The sequence below is a fragment of the Parasteatoda tepidariorum genome, chromosome 4, assembly GCF_043381705.1.
Source record: "Parasteatoda tepidariorum isolate YZ-2023 chromosome 4, CAS_Ptep_4.0, whole genome shotgun sequence".
NCBI lineage: Eukaryota > Metazoa > Arthropoda > Arachnida > Araneae > Theridiidae > Parasteatoda > Parasteatoda tepidariorum.
In genome coordinates, this window is record NC_092207.1 from 33,465,279 (window position 1) to 33,478,179 (window position 12,901).

General features: G+C 27.4%; 1 protein-coding gene across 1 annotated transcript in view; it reads left to right on the plus strand.

Moving 5' to 3' along the window:
- Window positions 1-4,760: 4,760 nt before the first annotated feature.
- LOC107447255 (protein lin-28 homolog) overlaps window positions 4,761-12,901 on the plus strand; it is a 75,527-nt gene continuing 67,386 nt past the window's right edge. The window contains exon 1 of the mRNA XM_016062129.3: window positions 4,761-5,174. Coding sequence (XP_015917615.1) covers window positions 5,093-5,174 — 82 coding nt within the window. The 5' untranslated portion in view covers window positions 4,761-5,092. The remainder of the gene's footprint in view (window positions 5,175-12,901) is intronic.

The window sequence follows — 12,901 nt, forward strand, 5'->3', positions numbered from 1 at the left end:
AAATTAATTAAAAGAAATTAAATAAGTTTGGCTGAGGAATAAGTTAAATTTTAAAATACTAGATTCAAAAAGATAAAGGAAATTAAAATTTAAAAAAAATATTAAGTTAAAAATTTTTTTAAAAAAATATGAAAGGTAAATTTACTGATTTTTACTGAACTGTAAATTAAAAATGGAAACAAACGAAAAAATTTGAATTTTGAAACTCGAGAGCTAGAATTTTATTAGCGAGAAACGGATAAATTGATTTGTGCATTTGGGAAAAAAACAGAAAAAAAAACAGAAATAAATAAAATTTGGCTTGTAAAAGAAAAATGTTATATTGAATTTGACATAAAAATTAGTAAATTTGAAATGGGAACATTAAACTTGAGTATTAAAAGTAAAAATTTTTGAAATTTTGACAGTATAAAAAAAGAACTAAACTTCCGGCAGAGATAATTTCACGTGATTGCAATTAAGGGCTACTTTTCTACTTATATCTGTAATTAGTTTGTTGGTTGACGAGGACAGGGGGTTGACAGATTCTGTCTGACTGAATCACGAATCTGGTCATTTTATCTCCCCCAACGCAGCAAGAGGGTGTAGGGAGAGAAAGGACACGGGTCAGCCTATTTTTAGACTTCCCCTCCTGACCATCAGAAAACGAACAATATCCTCTATTCTATATATCCTCTTTTCCTCTCCTAAACACAAAATACGGAAATTCCCTGGGGTATGGACAGCTGAGTGACCTTCACACACTTTCCCCGCCTCACACGCACGGACACCACACTTTTGGACAGAGTCAATGACCTCTGATGGCTATATTCAAATTCTGTTTGTCTGAATACGAGAAAGGCTTGAATTCCCTTATGGTTGTTTTTTCCTAAAAGGCGAATTTTTGAATTCATATTTTCTATACAGAATTTCTGTTTTTCAACTATAAGAAGCAGAAAAACTGTTCATTTAAAATAATTTAGCTCACATACTAATCCAAAGAGGCATGTTACCTCTTCATCTGTCACAGGAATGTGAATGGAGAAGAAAAATTTTGAATAATTTTTTCAATTTTCAGTTCGATTTTCACAAGTAAGCTGGTAATGAATATATATGTTATCGTTGAAATGTGAAATCCGTTATTTCACAGAATACTTGGGTATTTCATGAAATAACTAAACATGTCAGTTATTTTATGAAATACCTAATTATTCTATGTACTTAAAACTATTGAAATAACAAGGACAAATTTATTAAAATAACAGTATTGAGTAACGGTTATTGAAATAACAGTATTGAAATAACAACTACAAAAATTAAAATAACAAGTACATAAAATTATTGAATTCCAAGATTTAACTAGGTATTCTATAGAATAACGATTACTTAATCGGTAAAGTATGAAATACGGCACTCGAAAGTTCTTTGAATCGGTTCAAGGTGCTTTTAGTTAGTTCTGAACCGCTTATATCTGCTTTGCTAAGACGTGTGTGTACGCTTCATACCGTTGATTTTAGACGTAGTTATTAGTATGAGTAGTAATAAATTGTATCATCTTCTTATTTTATAATTATCTATCATTTAATCATCCACAATTGGGATAAAATGTATTTCTCGAGAAATTTTAGCTGTCAATTAATTTATACAATAATTTTGAAATTGTTTATTTTCCACTTTAAGGGTCTATCATTAGAATAATTAGGTGAAGTATGAAATTTTTCATCTATTATAAACTTTAACTGACTGGTCTAGTTATTTTTATGAAATACCTAGCTATTGTTATTAAATAACTGAATTATACACTTTTACGGCAACATATACATATTTTGGCAATATATATTTAAAAGACTATAGACGATTAAAAACATTTTTATAAAATCAAATACAAAAATGCGTTATTTAGAAATCTTACTAGTAGTGAGCAATATTAATTGCTTAATTGTAAAGAGAAGTCATTCTTTATACTGTGCAAAGCAGAGAAAAAGAAAAACAATTCTGTTAAAATTATTGTACTGCATAGTAGAGACAATTCTGATTTAAAAAAAACAACATCATAATTTTGGTAAATAAACCCAAAATATATAGCGTTTAAACCATTAATTTGGCAATTTTTCAGTTCCTTCGGTAACGGTTCTTTGTAAATTCTGGTTCTTAAAGCTATAATACTTATTGCTACACACTTCGTAAAAAATTCGAACGTAAAAATTAAATTTAGCTGAATAAATAGTTTTTATGCCATGCTCTAAGGTTTCATGAAAAAATTGCCAAATTTTGTCTTATGTGCCAAAAGAAAATTTTATTGTTAATTTTACCAAAATCATTACCAAAGCGCTTTAATAACAATGAGCCCATAGAGACAGAAACATGGTAAATGTTACCATATTCTGGTACTTTTGACCATATATTTTTTTCTCAATGTATGAAAATTAAAAATTTGTGTACATTATAATTTTATAATTGCACTTATATTACTAATTTTTCTAAAAAACCCAGTTTATGGTTTAATTTAATTACAATTTAAACTAATTTAGTTACAATTTAAATTCATTTAGTTACAATTTAAAATACAGTAAATATAATTTTACATTGTATTTAATTAATATAAATTTATAAATAATAACGTAATGTTTTGAAATGATAACAGTAAACTAATTTGCTTTCGAAATTTTTTTTCAATATTTACAATAACAGATTTTATACACATTACTTAAAAAAATCTTAGAAATTATTGAAAATGCTCCACAATTTCGTAATCAACGGCATGATTGTGACAAAGTGGCCGCATTTTACTTCCAAGACAAGCTGGTACCCATCAATCTGAAACTGGGTGGGCTCCAAACCGCCATTGAGGATCGAACCCCAGTTCTTCACATTGACAGTTCAGTGTCTTAACCAGTGAGCTAACGCGGCTCATAATAACATTTTAGTTGGCAAAATAACATTATTTGCTTCGGTGTGATTTCATAAGAAATATTATTTCAAAAATTGCTATGCTAAGTTTATGGAATGGAAATACAACTTATATAGTTTAAATTAATTTTACCCATTGAATTTATCTGATGAAAGACAACAATACTCTTAAACATTTATAAACAATACTTTACAACAATACTTTTACAAACATAAAAAAAAAACTATTGAATTATTAATAGAACTAATACAGAATATAAAGTAATGTTAAATTTAAGATTTTAATAAAATGTATCGTTAAAAATTTTCATATTATATCGAAAAAATTTTACCCTTTAAACATGAAACTCTTCATTTGATAAGTAGGAGGAACAGTATTTTACACATTTTACGTCTGAATTGATTATGTTTAATTTTGTCTGAAATAATGGAGGTATAATTTTTTTTACGAAGATCCACTTTCTTTCCTACTTTAGAATAATTAAAAACCGTTATGAACATTGTCATTATCATGACCAACAATGGTCAGGTACATTCTCAAAATCATAATCAACAATTGTCATGAACGTTCTCATAATCATAATCAACAATAGTTTATGACCATTGTAGATTATTATGAGATCATGAGAATGATTTAATAATCAAATCGGATTTTAATCAGAATACCAACTTAAAATAGTATATAGAGAAAAACTCTCGTAGTAAATAGTTAGCCAAAATATAGTATCATATCATAAAAGTTTCAATTTCACGTCTATATTGATTACGTTTAATTTTATCCGAAATAATCGAGATTTACTCACTTTAAATTGCTATATTCACAAACTCATTATTTACGAAGATCCAATTTCTTGCCAATTACTAAATAATTAGCTGTAGTATCATATCATAAAAGTTTTAAATTTCATGTCTAAATTTATTGCGTTTAATTTTATCCGAAATAATTGAGGTATACTTACTTTAAATTGCGCCATCTATGATCTCATTACTTACGATGATCCAATTTCTTTCCAATTACTAAATAATTAGTTAAAATATAATATCATATCATGAAAGTTTTTCCATTTTACGACTAAATTGATTACGCGTAATTGTATCCGTAATAATCGAGGTATATTTATTTTAAATTGCAAAATCTATGAACTCATTATTCAAGAAAATCCAATTTCCTTCCAATCACTAAATAATTAGTTAAAACATATCATAAAAGCTTTCCATTTTACGACTAAATTGATTACGTTTAATTCAATCCGTAATAATCGAGGTATATTTACCTTAAATTGCACCATCTATGAACTCATTATTCAAGAAAATCCAATTTCTCTCCAATTACTAAATAATTAGCTCAAATATAATATCATATCATAAAAGTTTTTCATTCTACGACTAAATTGATAATCCGTAATAATCGAGGTATATTTACTTTAAATTGCACCATCCACGAACTCATTATTTACGAAGATCCAATTTCTTTCCAAGTTCGGAAAAAAAAGAAAAGAAAGAGAAGAAAACAGAGCTGACAGAAATGTTAAGAAACAGTAGTAACATTTCTCATTTCTTCTTGCTCAACCTGTTACCGAAAATTCGACGAAGGAGAAAAAAAGAAAGAAAGAGAGAATAAAAGCGGGACCGATGAAAAAAGCAGAAAAAAAAAGACTTTCCCTGAAATAAAATAAATAAATAACTAAACGAAAGAGGGAAAAATAACGGGTCTTAAAGAAAAGAAAAATACCCTAGCAAGTGGAATTTTCCACTTTCCCTATTTCAACCCGCCCGGATACTACAACCAATCACAAGCGAGCGGCACATCAACCAGTCACAAGACCTTCGCCCAATGACCTATAGGAAAATATCATCACCATCTCTCGTCCAATGAGATGACGGTAAATATCCCCCCTACCCGTATGTTCCTATCTGTTAGTTGACGAAGATATTTCAGTACGGGGGACACATCACTTCAAAAAATTTCAGCTCATTTTAGCCACGATTTATTTGTAATGACTCACCAGGTGTATTTTTTTAAAAAAAAAAATTAATAATTAATTTTTGAATTTTAAAAATGCTTTGAAACGGACATAATAAATTGTCATAATATGAAATGTTGATACTGAACTGGTATTGATTGTTGTGATAAGTGACTTCATATTGCGGGGGAGGAATCATTGTTTTCAATTTTGGATTATATCACTAATTTTGAACACTAATGACTCGCATTAGCTCAGCGAGTCCTACGCAGATGAATGGCAGTGATGCCGTGCATGAAGCTGTATTACCCACCACAAATGGTAAGTTACAGTTACGAATTTTAAATCGAATTTTATTTTTGTTCCTTTTCCGAAAAACGATATCATGCTTTCAAGTACATTATTACTTTAATATTTTTGTTAATATGACAATAGAAGAACTTGGTGAACAAATGCAATTTTGAAAGTACTCAACTTTTGTTTTTGAAAACATGTTTTTATTGGCGTTTAGCATAAAGAATTATTTTATTTCGTTAGTCTTTTAGTTAGAAGACTCTTTAATGAGAAGACTCTTTAATGAGAAACTTGTATTGTCAATATTTTGCTGGTATTTATATACAATTAAAAGGTTTTTTTTTCCATTAAAATGTCACTTAATCCATCATAATAAGCTGATACATTTAAAAAAAAGAAGCTGTCTTAAGAATCTCTGTGGTCATATCAATATTGTTTATCCAACAATGGTCCGTGATCATTATCATAACATAAATAAATATGTTTATATTTAATAATAATAATAATAATAGTAATGAACATTCACATAATCATATCAAAAAATAATTGGGAATATTCTCATGATTATGTAATTAATAACAGTCATGAACATTCTCAGAACGATAAACAACAATGGTCATGAACATTCTTATAATCATAAATATAAATGGTCATGAACATTCTCTTAATCATAACCAATAATAGGTTATGAAAATCGTAGATTATTATGAGATTACGAGAATGTTCTTATAATCAAGATTGGAACTTATAATAGTATACGAAGAATGAAATAATAAAATCAAAAACACTACTGGAATAAAAAATTAATTCATACTAAATAGTTAGCCAAAATCACACCAAAAAAGTTTCAATTTTAAAAACTATTTTAAAAGACTGCCCGTCCATGAGACACCAACCACAACCATGATTGTGTAACGAGGAGGGAGAGTATTAAAAATATGTTATTTTTATCTTTGATATCATTAAATTTAAAAGACTTTAATATAAAGAACATATTATCAGAAAAAATTTTTCTGTTGCAAAATTATTTTCATAAAGCAATTTTCTGCTGCAATATTTTTTCACTCCGACAATCAGAACTGCAATAAATTAGAGAAATTTTCAATGTAAAATATATCTTGCTAGCGAACTTTAATCAGTAGTTAATTTAGTTCATGAGTATCAAATTTTTCATTTTTTAGTTACTTTATTTCAATATCTGAAAAACTTTATGATTTACGACAGATTTACTACTTTTCTCTAAACTTAACATTCTAAATACCATCGGAAGTGAAACAGAACTTGCCATCTTGCCACGGTTCCTCTTTACCGAGTAAAAATTCTGGTAAAATAACCGTATTTTACGGTAATGACACTTCTGGTGAAAGAAACTATTCTTCTGGTTATAAAAGCCACAATATATATAAAATAAACCATTCATTTGGTAATTTTTTTCCTCCATATGGTAACAAGTTACCGGAAATTCTGGTTTTCAAAATTATAGTTCTTATCACCACGCATTTAGTAAAAAATACAAAACTGAAAAGTGAATTTAACCGAATAAATGGTTTTTATGCCATGCTCTAGGCCCTAGAGTCTAGGGTATAGTGAGTTCAGTTCGGTAAATAATAAAAAAATTTAATAACTCGTTCGTTAAAATTACTGTAAATGTTGTTTTTCCTTTGATACACTCAATCCGCAGAGAAAGTTTTTTAGGGTTTGCAAAAATAGAAGAAACCTTTGGGTGAAAAGGTTTCCTTACGATAATCTCGATGTTCAAGGAAACTGGTAAAATTAATTTGCATGCCAAAAACGTAATTCCGAAAGTGTGTGTCTCGTAGTTTTGTAGTTTTCGCCTTGAATAGTTCAATGTACTAAAAATTAACAAAATTAAAAAAAAAAAAAATGCTTTTTTTTCTCTTTCCCTTTCTTTTTTCTTTTTCTCCTCGTATCGTTGCTTTTTTCTTCCTCTAATGTGATCCATATCTTTAAACCTTGCATTTAATTTGCAGTTGCAAAGACTATTACTTTCAGAAAAATTATAACGCATAGGTGCTTTTGCAATTTTTTTTTCTTTTCTTTTCTTCTTCTCCTTTCTTTTTTGCAGAAATGCATTCGTAGGGAAATTTTTGGAATTTACTAATGCAATTTCAGTATAAAAATGTGGTTTATAAAAAAGTGGGTATAAAACTGGTTTCTTTTCTTATTGATTTCTTTTTTATTTTAATAATTCATTGGTTAAATGCTCAGGGAAGTTGTCGGAATAAATTTTTCAAAATAAGCGTTTTATAAATGTACACTTTTCTTTTATGAAAGACCGTCGCCAATAGCCCATTATGCAGCTCTAGTGCGACGTAAATGAACTAGAACTTCTATAAAAGTAATTTTATAAAAATTAATACAGAATTTTAAGTATAATTGAATTATTAATTAAGATTTTTTTCATAAAAGTGATTTGTAAATATGTTTTTTCATTAGTTATAGGAACAGAGAAATTTTTTGAGTAACATTACTTAAATTAGTTTCTAAGAAGTTAAGGGCAATTTTTTTTCCTCAAAGAGTTCGCATGTGAAGTGTAACATTTGAAGCAGTTTTTCTCAGAGTAATTACTTTGCCTATTCTAAATTCATGCGTATAATATTTTTTCATCCTATTGTTTCTCAAATTAAATGTTTATAAAAGAGAATAGTAAATGCGTTTTTCCTTGAAAAGTACTGATGTAGAGAAATTTTCTGAATCACGTTCTTATAACACTTGTTAAATGAATTTAATTATAAATATGGTTTTCCTTTGACGACTTCGATCCTTAATCTTTCGATCCTTCTTTCCTTTGATCGGAAAAATTACTAAATGAATGGTTCAAATAATGCATATTTTGGTTTTTAAAACCGGAATTAATATTTTTTTTTACCTGAAGTGTCATTACCGAACAGTACTGTAATTTTGCCAGAATTTTTTTCCATGCGGTGCGCTGGAAAACTTTTGGAATAACATTTCTTCAATTTCAGAAAAAAATTATATTGTTGTGAAGAGGACAAACGAGATCGACTGACGTAGTTTTTCTACGTAACTTATGAAACTTATGAATAGTTATTCAATTTCTTTATTCAATTATATCAATAGTTATTCAATTTCTCAATATTTTTTTATTCAATATTTTATAATTTACTCGGTTGCAATTAATGTGCAATTAATGTGTTAAAATGCAATTTAATGTTTTACCCACTAAAAATGATAAATCCAGTTTTATTAAATGCGCTATAAAATACCTACACTGCTTAATATTTTTGATTGATAAAAACCTATTAATTTAATTGAGTTTAATCAACTTACAAAAACTTAATTTTTAACAAGTAAAGATTAGTAATTAAAGAGATGAAATTTATTTAAACTAAAAGAACCAAAAATTCGCTTCTACACAATGTCTAATAGAACAAAGTTATAACTTAACAGTTATAAATAGAAATAAAAATACAAAGTTTATTATTTTGAATATTTCAACTAAAGCTGTGAGCAATGTTTAGTGTTTATTTGTATATAAATTCAAGCCCTTTTGGTGCTAAGCATGGTGTTGATTTTGGAGCTGAAAAAATACAAAGGAAAATTATTAATATGGAATCGTTATTCTAATATTGTTTAATAAAACCATTTGTGATACTAAATGTCACATTTTTATTCATAATTATGCAATATATTATTACAGAATAAGAAAACTGTCATTTGTTTCAAAAGTATGTTCTGATTGTTAAATAAGAATAACAGGGAACGTATTCATAGAGTAATGCCACAGTTAGAGATGCATTTGTTTTTTTAAGGAAGTACATCGTACTAGAAATTTTAAATAAAAATCTAAGAACATTTATTGTTGATAATCATTGTTATTACAGATTTGAAAATAACGAATTAATGCTTTAAAAATCAACCAGGTAGTTTAAAATATATTTGCAATTACTATGAGTAATCCATCGTTAAAAAGATCTGGTTGTATAGAATATGTTTCTGGGACATTTCATTGAAACAAATTAACAGTCATAGGCGAAAAATGGCATTATTTTTTAGATAAAAAAGTAAAAAATACATCATAACACTAATTTAAACATGTCTATATTTAGTTTATGACTTTAGAAACCTCACAAATTAATTTATAATTGCTATTATTCTCAATCTTCACAATCGTTGCTCTCCAATTTTTCACAGCAAGTGGAAATGTATTCTACCTTAATTCGCTTCTTTCGGCCACTGCGGTTTTTCTAGTTTGATTTTTTCCCTCCAATTTCTCTCCATTATTTTTTTCGTTGGCAGCTTTACTATTTCAATGCCGAATCTCGTTAATTTTCCTCATTCGCATCTAGCAAGTCTTGAACATAGGTGTCTATTTTGGAGCGTTCAAAACATATCGAATTTAAAATTTTTGACAATTTTTTGAAACGAATAAATTTTTTATGTTATCAATTTTAAATATAAATGAAAGGGAATGTTGGAGTGAATCCTATTGCAGCTGGAATTGCACTAGTTATGCTATTAATTGTTATATTACATCAAACAATAAATTATAAAAAAAACATAATATTATTAAAAGACATCATAGCTATGAATTAAACAATAAAAAATAACAACAAAAAAGAAACACGCAACAAAACAGACAATTCAAAATAAAGGTACCATTACTTTGAATTATGTCAGTAGGTACAGGATAATTACAGATATTAGGTACTTTTGTTGCAGATGGTAATTTCTCCTCATTTCACCGTGACGAAATAATAACCTCTTACTCTTTCAATACCAACTATCAGTTCATTTTGAGGTGAGTTAGGTAATTTGCTTCTTTATACTCATCAAATTATAGAAATATTCTTTTATGAATTTCCGTTTTTAAAAGACAATGCTGAACAAATATCTTTCGCCAACGAAAATATAGTTATTCAGAATAATTAAACTAAGGTATGTTTTTTAAAAAACGAAGTACGTTTCTATAATATCGTGAACTAAAATGTTTAATAAATATCAGCATAATTTAAATTTTTTAAAAAAAAAAAAAAAAAAAAATAACGATTATAAACTTATTGATTGCTTGCAGGATATTTATAAATATCAAAACAAACTAAATACAGATTGCTTTGATTGTAGAAAAAAGTGCTTTTTATAGAATATGAAAGAATATTTATAGAATCAGTTTTATTCAGATTTTTTGCATATTTGTAAATGAAAAAAAAATTATTTGTCCCATCTTTTTTTTAAAAAATTCAAAGCAGATTGAACCCAGATTTTGGAGGAAAAAAATTATTATATATTGTAAAGTGCTTTAATTCTCATTGAATTATTATAAATTTTTAGGAATTTTCCTCTGCAGATATTTTGCATTTTAGGTTAAAATTTTGATTTTGATTTTCTTGCCGATTTTTGACCTTAAAAAAAACTTTTGATTACTTATGTTTGTCATCATGATACCTTTCAAATAAAGTGGGAAATAAAAGCTTCATTTTCTTAGATTAATAGAAATGAAATTTGTTAGAAATTCTGCGAAATTTTCCTCAAAAATGTTAGCTAGTAAAATTATTTAGGCTTAATAATTTTATGTAAGTCTTTTAATTCTGTGCAATTTTCTGTTTCTGTATCTTTTATAATTTACTTTTATTATTTTTTAAGTTGATGAAACCAAATTGGATGAACAGAAAACTTGCCTGAACGTAAGTTACTCAAAAACAAAATGTAAAATCCGTTCAGTGTTTAATACTAAACTACTTTACAGAAGTTTATGATTGTAGAATGCATAATTTATAACAGGTATACTTTTTCGTACAGGTATAATGTATAACAAGTATAATTTTTTCAATAAATAAATAAATAAATACCACACGCAATATTTCTTAAATTTGGATTCCGCTGACATTTGTATTTTATTTACTGAAAAAAAAAGTATGGTAAAAATTGCCAGAATATGTTTAAATTTGAACTGTTGGATATGATTGGGATTGCCGTACTATATGGTGAAGACATTTTTGGTAAAAAATACTAATAATTCTGGCAATGTGACCAAAATTTACGGTATTTAAACCATTCATTGTGTCCTTTTTCCATCCATATGGTAACGGTTTATCAAAAATCCTGTTTTTCAAAATTATTGCTCTTATTACCACACAGTTAGTGAAAATACAAAACTGAAAAGTAAATATAATCGAAAATAAGGTTTTTAAGCATGCTCTAAGGTATCCCGATAAATATATTTACATAGAATTGATTTTATTGAAATCTCAATTATTTAAAGAAAATATTTCAATATTTTATTCGTTGTACTTTGGCTGTTTAGAATAATTTTAATTTATTATTTTGTACTAATACATTAGTGAGTCAATGAAGTTAATTTTTATTTTTTAGTAAATTCAATGAAGTTGACACTTAAAATGGTATAAATTTCAAATAGTATAAATTAGGGCTCTGGATATAGATTTTATTTTCATCAGCCAATAATTTCAATGAAATATGCCAAAAAATTTAATGTGACATTTATATTATATTACTGATCAGATGATTTGTTAATTTTGTGCTTTAAAGAAATTTTTGATGTGGGTGTATGTTATTTTTCAATAATTTATTAGTTATATACAAGTATATTTCCTTATAGTATGAAATATAATTTATAGTACAAGTTCATAGTATGAAATATGTCATCAATGTAATCATTATGAAATATTATGAATTATATCATAAAATGAAATATATATATTGTTACATTCATTATGATATTTATATTATAATATTGTTCAAAATATTATATAATCTGTTAATTTTCTGTTTTAAAAAAATTTTTGATTTAAAGGTTTTTTTAAAAAAATGCTTTTAATAATGTTTTGAATCAACTTCATGACTTCCACTAAAAATCTTCAGTTAGAAACTATTTAAATATTGTAAGTGTAAAACCGTGTTAATTGCGCTTGCACGCCTTATTGCTTTCCTTTTAAGATATTTTTGTTATATTAGTTTCCTTACTGACCAATTTTTAATTTCGTTGTGAAATCGCTTGATGAAAAAGATTTTCAACGCTTTTTTTTATATCTTATATCCATCGTTGAACAGCCGATCCGATTTTTTGGGTTTACAACTACAAATGTTCAACTTCATAGCCTTGTAATTTTGAACCCAATCCAGAAGACAAGGTAACGCCTGGATCAAATATTGGGAGAAATTTGCCTTCGATGACTCTTTGATGGAACTACCCCCCCCCCTTTGCGTTATATGGAAAGAAAAACCACGAAAACCTCCTACGGTTAGCTAAGGGTACTCTAACCCACGATCAGTCTATCACTTAGGATATTTTACATCAGCACTGTGGTCAGTGCAAGTCGGGTGCGGAATTCGCTTCGACCAGCCATCTCTGGGATTCAAACCCGGCTCACCTCATTGGAAGGCGAACGCTCTATCTCCTGAGCCATCAAGGCTTCAGTAAAATGTTTATGAAAACACAGTAGATCTGTATTAATTGCATTAATGCGTAAATAAATAAAACATGAATCACTATTATTACATTCATGCTGTAATTTTGAATTGATTTTTCTTACTAAGTTCATTCGGGAATGCACTGTGAACTTCATTTTCTTTCTTTAATGTGAGAACGCAAAGAAATGATTTTAAGACTTAACTCGAAGGCGTGTACTGCATATATTCCTTAAGTTCCTGTAAAAAGTAAACCTAAGGAATTGTGCTTATGAATAGCCCTAAATAAATGGTTCAGTGAAAAAAAAAACATATTGAAGTTCTCGTAATTAATAACCGTAATT